General features: G+C 45.7%; 2 protein-coding genes across 5 annotated transcripts; one reads left to right on the plus strand and one right to left on the minus strand.

The window, feature by feature from the left end:
- Positions 1-2,077: 2,077 nt before the first annotated feature.
- Positions 2,078-5,695, plus strand: LOC109785124 (probable protein phosphatase 2C 33). The gene is made up of 7 exons (XM_020343735.4): positions 2,078-2,583; positions 2,682-2,853; positions 2,945-3,162; positions 3,251-3,358; positions 3,446-3,571; positions 3,671-3,915; positions 5,082-5,695. The coding sequence occupies exons 1-7, from the start codon at positions 2,374-2,376 to the stop codon at positions 5,302-5,304; spliced, it is 1,302 nt and encodes a 433-aa protein (XP_020199324.1). The 5' UTR covers positions 2,078-2,373; the 3' UTR covers positions 5,305-5,695.
- A 4,833-nt stretch (positions 5,696-10,528) lies between these two features.
- LOC109785360 (calmodulin-binding protein 60 D) lies at positions 10,529-14,234 on the minus strand. 4 transcript variants are annotated; one of them, XM_020343960.4, is made up of 8 exons: positions 13,276-14,234; positions 13,105-13,186; positions 12,972-13,024; positions 12,085-12,572; positions 11,829-11,989; positions 11,530-11,727; positions 11,272-11,425; positions 10,529-11,170 (listed from the first exon to the last, which is right to left on the minus strand). In XM_020343960.4, exons 1-8 carry the CDS (start codon positions 13,377-13,379, stop codon positions 10,950-10,952), a joined length of 1,461 nt encoding a protein of 486 aa, XP_020199549.1. In that variant the 5' UTR covers positions 13,380-14,234; the 3' UTR covers positions 10,529-10,949. The 4 variants fall into 4 exon arrangements, with proteins under 4 accessions (XP_020199549.1, XP_020199562.1, XP_020199556.1 ...); XM_020343973.4 differs by having other exon boundaries at positions 11,253-11,425; XM_020343967.4 differs by having other exon boundaries at positions 11,275-11,425; positions 13,276-14,230.
- Between the last annotated feature and the right edge of the window lie 21 nt (positions 14,235-14,255).

Below are 14,255 nucleotides of genomic sequence, written 5' to 3' on the forward strand. Positions count from 1 at the left end.
GTGACGTAGTCACCTGTGTCTGGACATATGATGATGGATGCCGTCACACCGAGAGGCCCCTAAGAATATATCTCCATTGTTGGAGGAGCAAATCCCACTCTTGAGCTATCCGACCACTTGTCAAACTTTCCGATGAACTTGTAAGTTGTCGTTATGATCATCGTGTTACATGTGACGTTTGAGAAACCCCAAAGCCCACCGCATGGTAAGAAGTGACCATGATACTCTCATGGTCTAAGGAGCAAAATCACACGTTAACACTCCATGTTATTACAATTGAATACAAACAATATTAATTCAATTCAAAACAAACAAGTTTGGGTCGATTCAATATGATCATTCCAACGTCATAATCTCAATGTTGTTTCAGGACTATAGTTACACTTAATGCTATCCTAAGATCCGGAAAACGTGATCACCCACAACACTTGAGTTAGTCCCAGAGGCAAGACTAGGAACCTTTTATTTAACCATTTATCATTCCACGCGTGCATATGAGTTTTCCACTGAATCACATATTCTAGGATCATAGCAGTTATAGCATGAAATATAAACTCTTAATTGTGAATATGGAAATATAATAATACAAATATTGTTGCCTCTAGGGCATATTTCCAATAGTTACACCCTCTTTTGGATGTGGTGGTAAGATGCCACAATAGTAGTTAGGATGAAGTCGTTTTGCCTTTTGGGTATATGATGGTGCATGCATAAGTTTTTTTGTTCCATGTGTAGTGTATTCCTTTGCTTGTTGCTTGAATTGTTACTCTTTTGTCAATGCTAGGTGAAGTGGTATGTGGTGCAGAGAGGGAAGGTTCTAGGGGTTTACAGTTCATGACAAACAACCAATAATAAGTGCCTCGTTACACATTCAACTTCTTCAAAGGGTCTAAGAGTAGATAGAACGCACAATATGCTTATTCCAAGTTTGTGCTCAAATAGAAAAGCAATGTTGAAGCAGGCAAGTCTCCTGTTCAGTTTGGGCCATGTGAGATGATTGTAACGCTGTTTTATTTGTGTGATTGTTCTGATCGTATGTAAGGTATATATGATAAGATCATCACATGGGATACAAAGTAAGTAGACCTGGCCAAATTTACGCAACCAAATGGCATGCAATCCATCAACACAAGTATTTGAATGTCCCAGGTGAGATACATATGCAAGGAGAAAAAAGATACAAGCAACCAAACATGCTCATAGTAGATTGATGACCATGCCTAAACTATAGCTGGCCAAGTGGGTCGGGCTAACCAGGCCGACCCATGAGCACGCCGGCATGGCCCGCCATAGGCCAGGCACGACACGGGCTAAACGGGCCGGGCCCGACACGTGGCATGCCCTAGGCCGTGCTTGGTCTGCTAGCCTAAGCACGTGGGCCGGCACGGCACGACCCGATTACGTTTTTTCTATACATCTCTATATGGCCCAACAGGTAAAAATAGGCTAAAAAACGTCCAGTGTGTCAAATAGCAGACGAACTAGCTGGCCTGGCGTGCTAGTGGGCCGACTCGATTAGTAGCTGGGCCGTGCCTGGGCTGCGACCTCCCGCCCGTGGGCCGGCACGACACGGCCCGGCTATCAGTCGTGCCGTCGCGGGCCGTGTCGTGCCAAGCACGTTTACCGCGGGCCGAGCCGTGCCGGCCCGTTTGGCCAGGTATGGCCTGAACAACAAAATATGTATATGCACCCTATTCAGAAAACAGAAGAAGTATATTTAGCGAGAATCGGAAGATTTGCAACAATAGCACATGGGTCCATGACTTCGCACCAAAACCATCAATGGTCAACATGACATCCAGTTTAGCCAGCAACATGGTTCCACAGAGAGAAAAGACATACACACTCGACGGTCAGACGACAAGCAGGAGCAAATCGAGAGAGACACATGTTTCTTAATCTAAAGCTGTAAGCCACCATTGACCTCCTATAGCTAAGTTAATCAGCACTAGTCCTACGTAGCCCAACTGGGCTAGCCACCCCACTACTCTTTATTTATTTTATTAAAAGCTTGCGAGTACTCTTCATTTTAGTAAGTTTTTAGCTTGAATAATTTGGACCAAACCAAACCCCCCACTATGTCTCCAAATCATAATACTCCACTCCTCTCCACCTTGTCACTCTAGAGTCGGCGGACTTCCTCTGTCCCTTCTGCCTTTACTCCCTTCACCGAATTCCCCAAACCCCAGCTCGCCGCCGCCCGCATTGCGACGCCGGCCCCGGAATACGAGGACCCGTCGCGTCGTCTCAGATCCAACTCGGAGCCTTCCCCGCCGGGGCCGCCGACCAGAGCTTTTCCCCGCAAGAAATGGCGCCATTCGAGCGGGTTCTTGGGAAGACGCTTCTTCGCTAGGACCGCAGCAGGGGGCTGTGATGGAGAGCGCCTCCAATGAGGAGATGCTGCCCCCGGCGCTGCCTCTGGCGACGCTGATCGGCCGCGAGCTCCGCGGCGGCGGCTCCGAGCGCCCGCTCGTGCGGTACGGCCACTCTGGCTTCGCCAAGCGCGGCGAGGACTACTTCCTGGTCAAGCCCGACTGCCTCCGCATCCCCGGCGACCCTTCCTCGGCCTTTTCCGTCTTCGCGGTACGCGCACTGTCTTATTCGCAGCGCCCCTTTTGTTTTTTCTCTCTCGGGTTCGGCCATGTGAGGGCGTGTTTGTTTCTCGGATCTGCTGACTGTAGGTGTTCGACGGTCACAATGGCGTGTCCGCGGCGGTGTTCAGCAAGGAGCACTTGCTCGACGACGTGATGAGCGCCGTGCCGCAGGGTATCAGCCGCGAGGACTGGCTGCAGGTGCTGCCGCGCGCGCTTGTGGCAGGCTTCGTCAAGACAGACATTGACTTCCAGCGCAAGGGTGAGACTCAGAGAGAAGGTCCTTGCAATGCCGTTATATTCCCCGGCGAATCTCATCACTAAGATGCTGTTAACTCTGGGAATTGGTGCAGGGGAAATGTCAGGGACGACGGCGACGTTGGTCGTCATCGATGGATTCACCGTGACTGTGGCGTCAGTCGGAGACTCCAGGTGCATCCTTGACACTCAAGGTGGTGTGGTCTCTCTGCTAACCGTTGACCACAGGCTAGAGGAGAATGTAGAGGAGCGGGAACGTGTCACGGCGAGTGGAGGGGAGGTCAGCCGGCTGAACCTCTGCGGTGGACAGCAGGTAGCGCTCTACTGGGAACAGCTTGGGGATACAACTGCATGTTTGGATATAAACTTTGGGGTAAATTGTTCTGTTTATTTTTATATAGGTTGGCCCTCTCCGATGCTGGCCAGGTGGACTGTGCCTTTCAAGATCAATTGGGGACACCGATGTTGGGGAGTTCATCGTGCCAATTCCACATGTCAAGCAAGTGAAGGTGAATTTTGGAAGTTTGATCAAATGCCATGAGCGTAGCTTATTCTAGTGTATCTTGACTAACATGTGTGTCTTGGGCTTGCCATAGCTATCCAATGCTGGAGGGAGGCTAATAATTGCATCAGATGGAATATGGGATGCAGTGTCCTCAGAGATTGCAGCGCAGGCGTGCAGAGGTTTGCCTGCGGAATTGGCTGCAAAGCTTGTTGTTAAGGTCAGTAAGCATTTCACCGCAGTTGTTAAATTGTCCCATACTTCGATGGTATGCTTGATTGTCTTGACCATCTAACTGAGATCAATTTTGCTTGTACAGCAAGCTCTAAAGACAACTGGATTGAAAGATGATACAACTTGTGTAGTTGTTGATATCATCCCATCTGATCATTGTTCAACACCACCGCCGTCGTCTCCAAAGCAAAATCAGAGCAAGTTGAGGTCTCTTCTTTTTGGTAGGAGGTCCCATAGCTCTGTTGGAAAGCTTGGTAACAAAAAAAAGTCTGCTTCATTTGGATTTGTGGAGGAATTATTTGAAGAAGGCTCTGCATCGTTGGAAGAAAGGCATGTTCTTATTTTTCTCTTACAGTTCATATTGTTTTATATACTATGCATATCAGTAAAGTACATGGTTTTTAGTTGTGCATTTATTTGTCATATGTGAATCTTGTGTTTGTCATTGGATAATTTCCTTTTGCTTCACTTTTATCTCCTTATCCCTGGTTTAGTTTGATGATATACAATACATCTTTGGGATGGTGAAGAACAAGTGGTTGTATCCACCCCCTAACTGAACGTTTCTGGATTAGCACTGGTAGTCTTTTTTTTTGGGGCGTCAGTTGTTCAATCTCATCTGTAGCTATTTAATATTTCATGAAAAGCAGTAAAGCAACATTGCACAAGCTCCCCATGAATTGGTCTTATGTATCATGTCCTGGGTACCAGACATGCCTTTATGTTTGGTGCTGTTGAATTACTGGACCTATTTTTCCACTCTCTTGGTTAGGTGCATATAGCTGGTGTACTTGCCAGATATGTATTCACGCTCATGGTGACAGTTTTCTGTTCTTTGTGGTGGCCTTGTCCATTTCTCTTGGTGGCATTGTCCTTGAGGCATTACTTAAATATGCCGTCTAGTTGAAAATTAGAATGTAGACCAAGGTCAAAGGAGCCAAGTAATACACGAAAAATATTTTGCTCGTCACATTCTGACTGGAGATGGACAACCAGGATTTTGAGATGACTTCTATTTGTATAGTCATTTGATGAGTTGTTGTGCTTCTTCCAGTCACAGAACATAGGTAATGTAATAGAATATCACCTTTCTTAGTTTGCATTTATCTTGCAGTAGTACTTCTGTAGACTAGTAGGTGGTCTAGAAAGATAGGATTCTTATCTTGGATGCCACTACAGCGCCTTAATACGGATCCTACTTTTCTCATTGTCAGTAGAGGATCAGGTTTGCAAGAATGGTTAGCACTGGAATGAACAAACTGCATCTGCCGCTAGGAGCATCTCACTTTGGCTCTTCCATATACGATTTGCTGTATAATAAATTAATGGCCTCAGTCATTACATGCTTCTCTTATCAGTTTGTCCACTTGGCTGTTGAGATATATTGCTGATTGACATTTTGTTTGTTTGAGGAATGCCATCTGGTATTCTACTTCACCGTGTTCATTTTAAGCCTTTTGACAGCATACTAACATCTTGTCCCCTGGCTTTTGCAGGTTGGGTAGGAATTCCCTGTCAAAAGCAAATTTGCCCCCATTTCGCTGTGCAATCTGTCAAGTGGACCAAGTGCCATTCGAAGATTTAATAACAGATAATGGGGGAGGTTACTGCTCTGCCCCGTCAACACCATCGAGCTGTCCTTATCTTTGTTCCGGCTGTAGAAAAAAGAAGGATGCAATGGAAGGTAAAAGATCTAATCGCTCGACTGCATGCACTTGAAAGTACCAATAGCACTGACTGGTGCTCGTCCATGAGAACTAGTATTCTGGTTCAGTTTTTCTGCTCTATGTGAAAAGAGGAGAGAATAAACTGTTTGTCACTGGATCGAAGAATTATTTGGGTGAAACTAACTGTGTTCTGGCCTGAACTGAACAAATTGGGCCGCTAACAAGCTTGTTGTCTATCAAGAGCGGTGATGAAATTTCCATTTGCTCTGAGAAGATAGCTCCCTGAAATTCAGCACTAGGTTTTTCTCTGTACCTTAGCCTGTAAAGTGAAATTACTAGCTTAAAAATGTTTCAGGAAGCAACGGCAAGACTCCTCCTTGCTGTTTTGAAATGTACCTTGTATGGAACCGAACTGACTAATGTTTGATGCTATCCTTATCGAAGCTACTACTGCATTCTGGGTTGGTTTTTGTTGTGCTTGTCATGTAATTTCACTACTAAATCTGATCAGCAGGGAGACAGCGGCGCAACTTGTCTGGAGGTAAGATAAAACTCTTGACTGGAGATTGGTTGATCTCATAACCCAAATGCTGTACAATTGTTTCCCGCTGTGTTCTGATGACTGGATCCTCTGACATTTAGGAGGCAAGTTAGGTAGGTACAATGGCCTCCATGTTTAAAATAGAGAAGGCAAGTCATAGAGATGATACTGTTCGCATATATGTATACTAATAACTTCCCTTGAGTCAGAGTATCTCGTTCCCACTGCAAGGTGAGGATAACAGAAAGCATACTATGAATATTGACATATGGTAGAGGACATTGCTTTCTTCCTTTTTGTTGAAGTGTTGTTCCTGGCCTTGAGCGCTGAAGCATCCAAATATCGTCATGTTAATTTATAGAGCTGCCGCTGCCAGCTATGCCCATGTCAGCAAAAGATTACAGGCTTACTTCCTTGAGCTGTTTTTTTTTCAAACCTAGTTCCTTCAGCTGTTCTTTTTGAGCAAATAAAGAACTGTAATCTAAACAAGGAAGTCCCAAACCCTATTTGGCGCCAGGCACCGATGACGGTACAAACCACACCTCCTTCATCTAAGTGTAATCGGTCCCTCCAAAAGGAAAGTTTTCAGAGACACCAGACTTGAACCTTCTACAATCTTAATTCTCGGTCATACCGAATGAACCTCACTCAGTGAAACCGAAATATTCAATCGCTTATTCCATGGCACGTCGGTTAGACCGATGAAAAATGCTACTCCCTCGGTTCTAAAATAGATGACCCAGAGGGAGTAGGTAATATAGAAGCATGTACCTTGTCATTAACTAGCCATCGGAAAATCCGATTGATTTTGCTCGGAGACACCGAACCGCATAGATAAGAGAAAGTTTGCTAAACGTTTTCTATTGAATCATACTTTCCCGGCTTTACTCAATGACTATTACAAACTCTCCAAATTACCATGACGCTTCTTGTGCAAATTTATAATCCTTACCATTTGACATATACAAACAAGAGGACTTAACCCTTCTTGGAAATTGATGTCAAAGGGAAAGAGATATGCACATCAAAGCTTATATCTAAAGGGAGAAAACTTATCTATTCAAAGTGATATGCACATCGGGAGAAACTGGTATTGAAACTGTTATTTGATATTTATCAAGATTTTCTCTTACCTCATAAACCTACTCCCAATAAAAGTCTCATGATACATGGGGAGAAGAAATCGAATAGGGGGGGGGGGGGGGGGGGGGGATCTTATTAAGATCCTATTGAATTTGTTTCAGTCAAATTCTTTGGGAACATTAAATTTCATACATGTAGTATTACTACTTTTCATGTTCATGAAGTGAGATCCTTGTGTTTTCTAACCTTATTTTCACAAGTTCATCTCTTCATGAATCTCTGCTTGGTATTTCAGTTTTGTGTGTTCATCTTTCACTTTAATGTCATGATTCCTTCTTGTTGTAAATATATGTATTTAGCTAGGGTTCATGTCCCTTTGCTCTGATGCACTCCACCAAAGATTCATGTGATATAGAAGAGTCTCCAATACCTATTCAATCGTGCATTTGCATTCCAAAAGAAAATTTCTAAATATGCATAATCTTAGGGGAGCTCCTATATTTTCCATGTTTGTCAAAACTTCATATTGTTCTTCAATTAATATTTCTTCATTTAGAGCTTTGATGTATGTTGTCATCAATTACAAAAAAGGGAGATGTTAAAAGCACATTCACTCCCTTGATGGTTTGGTAATTCATGTCAACATACATATTGTTGGGCTAATGTTTTCCTTGAGTATATTTCAGGAAGTTTAACTTAGGCAGAACTTTGGAAAGTGTATGTGGACCCCTCAAGATACTAACAACAAGTGTTGGCCAAGCCCCAAGACTCCATTTTATGTTTAAGTGATCCAAGATCACACTGAGTCCATAGGTATGCCATATCAAAAGGGGATGAAGTTGTGATCATGGACTCACTACTTAAGCGCTTAGAGATCAAGCTCCAAAAGCCTAATTCAAATTCTCACATTCCACTATGTCACAAACCCTAAGTGAAACTCAGACTCACCGAAAGAGACACACCTGGTTTCACCGAACCATTCATGACCTAGTCGCTGCAAAACCCTAGAACTTTGGTTCCACCGAATTGACACTTCGATCCCACCTAAGAGCACTTACCAACCTTCTGTTGTCAACTGAAATTCATTCAGAATTTCTGAGTGGTTTTAATCGGTAACACTGAACTATGGAAAGTGCTTAGGTCATCACAACTCAGAGCCACCGAACGTTTTGACCCTACCTCATTGATTGAAAACGCCTAAAGTTCAATACTTTTGTACTGATTGGTCTCATCGAGTGGTTTCACCCGAATAAAACCGCTCACCCACTCCACCAAACTCTCAGAGAGCAACTAGAGGGAAGCATACACATTCCATACCCATATTTCTGAGAGAGAGAGCTCCCCATCCTTCTGTTGAGATCAAAGAGGTTCCACTCCAGCCATAGAACCTTGATTTATAGTCATCTCATTGCTTTCCACCCAAACCCTCTCCTGACCCAAGGCCAAAATCTGTGAAAGAGTGTTTCAGTGTTGAGAAGATTATCTTTTGAAGCACAAGAGCAAGAAGTTCATCATCAACAAACCCACCTATTACTTTTTAGAGGGTGGTGCCTTCTAGCTTGACTAGGTGTGCTTGGGAGTCTCCAAATCGTGCGGAGAAACCAAGAGGTTTGTGAGGGCAAGGAGATCGCCTACTTCGTGAAGATCTACCCGAAGTGAGGCTATTCCCTCATGGGCGTAAGCCATGATGGGATATGCAAGGTTGCTTCTTCGTGGACCCTTTGTGGTAGAGCCCTTTATGGATTCGATTCCTCCGTGGAACCTTGAGATCATTGATCCTGGAGATTGAAGCCTCTATCAACGTGGACGTACGATAGCACCACCTATTGGAACCACGGGTCAAAAATCTTTCCTATCAACCCTTGTTTTCGAATCTCAAACTCTAGTACCTAACTACGTACATTTGCTTGATTGTTATTTTTCATTGCCCATACTCTAGATATGCATGTGTAAGCTATACTTGTTGCTATTTAGCTTGCGCCAAAATCTGCCTAAAAGTTATGAAACATTAAAATTGCTAATCTGGCCTTGGTAGTGTCTAGCCATCACCCCTCTAGACGCCTTTCAATCCTGTGGGCAATATCTGTGCATATTCTGGCGAATTTTCTTTTTTAGAACTATTTCAGTTTCGACAATCTTATTTGGCTGTGCTTAGTTAAATCACACACGGTTCTCTACAACTGAGTGTATGGTAGGATAGGAAACATGTTGTCGAGAATCAAATCGTATGCGTTTGCACAATCATCGCACATGGTATGAAACAGCGAAACAAGTGTGATTGGACCCTACAACAGACCCCCCACCCCCCCCCCCCCCACACACACAATCATTTTGGATGGTGTGCGATAGCGATAGCTCCTAGTCCCACACATGAGCTTTAAATCAACCTTGTCCGATGCTAAACGTAATCTCAGTCATAAACTAGAAGATCAAGCGTGCACAATGGAATGAACCATCACGGACTTAGATAAAGCGTGTGCCGGGTTGAAACAATCACACACATTTACCTTTTCTGAACCGTGTCCAATAGGACCTCAATCACAAATGTTTCTCCTTATGTGATCGTGTGAAATGGTCCAAACAATCACACACATTTAAGCTATAGATCCCTGATCGCAAATGTTTGCATATTTTTTGACCTTGTGCATTTGTTTAATCATCGCACACACATTATTTAAGAAATTTGTGTGCGGCAGACTACCCATTCACACATGTTTTCTCCAGTCACGTGGATGACTCCTCCCCTTTCACCCACACCCACACGCGCCGACTGCTCATGTGGTTTTAAACCGTATGCAATGACCCTATTTGTACCAACTGTCACTCTAATGACTTGATACTTCATAGCTACTAGAGGATAACATGCGCTTTGCAGCGTCGTTCTTTGGTTTTGAAATTAAGCCTATTTTTCTCCAAAAACTTATTATGTCAATTCACATTCCGTGCTTACTGTGGAAGCGGTCGAGTAAACACGGACCCCCACGGGTTGTATTGGGTTGGCCATGTAGGACGGTCCTTGAGGTTTTGGTCTTGTTTGTCTACCTTTTATTCCATGTTTTACTCTCCTGTTTATTTTATATTGTTTTATTTTTATTTTACAAAATTCAAGAATGTTTTTCAATTTTGGGAACATAATTCAAAATCTTGAACATTTTTTAAAATTCATTTTTTATAAGCGTGAACATTTTTTTAGAATACATGATTTTTTAAATTTACAAACATTTTTAAAAATATGCAATTTTTTTTAAATTTGTGACTATTATTAGAAATCATGACCAATTATAAAACTCGTGAACATTTTTTAGAATTCATGAATATTTTTTGATAATCATGAAGAATTTTTAAATTTATGAACATTATTTAAATTCAAGAATGTTTTTAAAATTGTGAATATTTTTGGAAATTCACAAAAGAAATACATTTTTTTTTGAAAAATGCTTTAATGGGATGTGGGTTCCGATATTGTCATGCGGGACCGATGACCCTACAAGACCCTTACATGTAGGGTCCACTTTGAGGAAAAAACTTTGGAGCTCTACTATGCCTCTACTGCTCGGGAGCTTAACTGTAAGGATTACCCGGGGCACGTGGACGAGAGCAAAGCTACGAGGCGCCGTACGCTAAAGCAGTATTGGCACGTCCGTTGTGGTCGTTTCCAAGAAAGATTACAGGCTTACTTCATTTAAGTGTACTCTGTCAGCAGAGAAAGTTTACAAGTTCATTCATTTCACTGTCCTTTGCGGACAGAGAAAGGTTACAACTTACAAGTGGGGCATCCTTTGCCTTGGGAAAAATTGACACACAACCGAATAAAGTCTACTAAGCAGCAAGTACCTTTTACACACAGGAGATGGAGGCTCCTAGCATGGAGAAAATCCAGATTAGTGCTTTTGTAATATCACATTTTACAAGACCCCCATGTGCTACAAATCCTATCACGCTACCTACTTTTATTGCCTTCTCTCTGCATGCATCACCCCAACCCACGAAACAACAACGACATGTGAGTAGTACGTGTTAGCAACTTAGCACTTAGCAGACAGTTAGTCACAGCGAGGCACTGCATGCATGGATCACAACCTCGCCCCGGTGCTGGAGAGCAGCAGCCCGCACGGCTGAGACGAGCCACTGAACTGCAGCATGTCGAAAGGGTCCCTCGTCGCGTCGAAGCCATTGGTGATCCAGGGCTCGCTATGGTGGTGGCGGTGGTGCTGGTGCAGAACATCCTCCAGGCCCAGGGCGGCATCGTGGAGGGGCAGCAGGCCATGGTCCTGTGGCTGTGGGTTCGCCTCGCCTGATCATCAGACACAAGAAACAAAAGTAAGAGTGAGATGATGGGGGGCTACGGCCTTAGGACGGAACCAACCAACAAACACCTGGTGGGAGAAGACTGACCACCTTGAGGAGGAAGGCCCGGCATCTGCGTGCTCGCTGGACCCGGCGGCACCGGCGCTGTCGGCGACTGGTCGGCGCTCTGCGACTGCACCTTGAATTCCACGATGCGGCTCGGGAACTTGTACGCGTCCTGCTGCAGCTTCACCACCAGCGCCTGCATGCAACGGGATGCTGTTATGTTTACGAACGATCCACCCGTTGTTCATGAGACAGAGACGTCTCTGTCCGAAATGAAGTGTTTTCAGAGGTTCTAACCACCTTCTGCGTTGCGGTGAGGGCATTCACGGAGAAGCAGTTACTCCCGACCACGACCCCGATGTTTTCATGGATGCAGTTGAAGAGCAGGATGATCCCGTGCCCGCTGCAGTAGGAGTAGAGCTTGTCGTCCAGGACGCACTCCCGGGCATGCTCCACGGTTGACTCCCACATTTTGTTCGACATCCCACTGCCGAGCAACTGAAAATGGCACACGTGATGAGAATATATAGTTTGTACGTGCGAAGCAGTGAACCTATAATACAGAAAACTCTGTAGAAAGAGGCAGGCCAGGTTCTTACGCCGCGCAGTCCATATTGGTCCATCACCAAGTTCCTGAGGAAGTCCTGAACGGTGTGGATGCCAAAGTCAGCGAGCTTCTTGTGGAAAACGCCGTCTTTCCCAATCTTCTCCAAACGCCATACGTCGTCAGCCAACGCAGGAGGGTGATGCTTCTTGTAAACTGAAGAATAAAAAGTTCAACCAGTTAGAAAACTATACAAGGAAAAAAAAACATTGCGTTTGGTTAAAATATGTACTGTATTAATAATCACAAACCTTCACCACGGTGATCCTTCACCAGGAAGGGGTTGCTGACAGCCTCCTGCACCCTCTCTTCGATGGAGCTGGCGCGAGACATCCTCGCGCCGAGCCTGAACTTCCTGCTCCTGATCCAGCTGGAGTTGTCCGTGAAGGAGATGTCGCGGACAGAGGCCACGCCTTTCTCGAGCACAATGACCACCTCACCGGACAGCAGCGGCCTCTTGCCTTCTCTCTCGAAGACTATGCTCTCGCTGAACTCCTTCTCGGTGTGCTCAAGGCGCTCGTCGGCGTTGAAGTCGCCGTCCAGGACGAGGAGCTCCACCTTCATGGAGGACAAGGGGCCTGAGGTGATCAGCTGGTTGTTGACGGCGTCGGTGAGAACAATTCGAAGTGGCTGCTTGTTCTCTGCCTCTACCCTGTTGCCCGTGAAAAGGGTCTGAGGCAGGTTGCCCTGGAACTGCAGCTTGTATCTTTTACTGCTCGTCTTTAACTGAAGTGGAAGCCTGAGTAATGCAGAGCAGAAATTTAGTCAGAAAAACAGGAAGGAACCTAGTATAACGTAACACTTTCGGCCAAGGTAGAATTAGCAGCCCTATAATAAAGTTAAAAAAGGAACTACTACACTGGCTAATGTTTGTAACAACCATAGGCTGGCAATTTAAAGGGTTTTCAACAGCATTACGAGTAGTACATTCAGGTCCATATTGTTTGTTACGACTTCAAAATTGCAAATTCAGCAGTGAAAAGGACCTTCAGATTTTTATCTGCTCCATATTATTGTTGCTACGCTAGTAGTGTTTCAGTAGTAACCTTGTATAGTAGTATGTTAATGAAGCATGTAACTGCACACAGAACATTGAATCACTAAACACAGTTATTATTTGTAGTATTTAGGCGCTAACCTGTGCGCCGAATCGATGTGGCGGATAAGAACATTGTGCACTTCTTCCTGCACCTGAATTCGCAACAGAGTCAGTGCATTGCTACCGAAGAAGCCGAATTCTGCAGAGTAAAGATGAAGAGAAATGTGCTTACAACTCTGCGCAGAAACGGCTCCAGCTTGGGCAGATGCTTCTGCATGTACTGCGCGCCAATGGCCTCCTGCATCGAGCTACTACTGCACAGAGCAAAAGGTACCGAGCATCGTCAGAACCAAGCAAACTCAAAGCCTGAAACCATTCTGTAGAGAAGCAAGAATGCACTCACTTGAGAAGCGTTCGCCGGCGCTTGGCGTCCGGGGAGGCGAGCTCCTCCTCGTCGCCGTCCACCACCTCCTCCTCCACGATGTCCAGGACCCTCTTCAAATCCATCACGGACTTGACTTGCCTAAGCTCACTTCACTAGCTAGCTTCACCTGAGGTGAGTGAGGTACGTGGGCGGCGTAGGAGTCTGAGCTGGCTGTGCAAGTGATGACCACGTACGTACGTGGGCTATAAATAGCGGCGGCAAGGAGCAGAGGAAGCAGCGCCGAAGCTTCTCTCCCCCTCTCCGCAGGGTGGTGGCGGGTCGGTCTCGTCAAGGACACGCTCCCCTCGCCGGCAAGCCAAAAGACCGTAAAGCCTCATCAGAATCCCTAGAAATGCCAAGATTCGGCTCGGGCACGCCCACCCACCCGGGGCTTTGGGCCTTTTCCTCCCCGCCCCTCCTCCCTCCCCTCCTCCTCTCTTTCAGTGCCCGTCGACAAAAAGGGCGCGGAATTTTGTCAGAAAGCGGCAAAGCGGCGAGGCGAGCCGTGCATGCATGGAGATCATGGAGATGATGATGATGGTGGTGGAGCTGGAGATGGGCTAGCGCTCGCCCGGCGCGTGCGTAGGGAGGCGTGCCGGCGTACGTACGTGGTGGTGGTGGTGGTGGCCGGTGCATGGCTGGATATCGATCGGAGAAGCTTCCGGGAAGCAGGCGGAGCTCTAGCATGGCGATGGGAGAGGCTGGGCGCGTAGGCTTTCGGGGACGAAAGATGGGTACAAAGGCCAGCTTTCCGCCGGGAGGGGGGAGCTGCTGCCCTTCTCTCGGGTGCTCGCCTGCTCGGGCGGAGAAGAAAGGAGGAGCAAAGCAGAGCTAGGAGAACAAAGCGAAGAATTTATTCTCCTCCGAGCTCATGCTCCTGCTTTGCGCTGCGTTCGTGTGCCTGTGGGGAGACGAGACGAGAGAGAGAGAGAAAATGAAATGGAGTGGACTTTGTCCAT

Source organism: Aegilops tauschii, chromosome 4 (assembly GCF_002575655.3).
Source record: "Aegilops tauschii subsp. strangulata cultivar AL8/78 chromosome 4, Aet v6.0, whole genome shotgun sequence".
Taxonomy (NCBI): Eukaryota; Viridiplantae; Streptophyta; class Magnoliopsida; order Poales; family Poaceae; genus Aegilops; species Aegilops tauschii.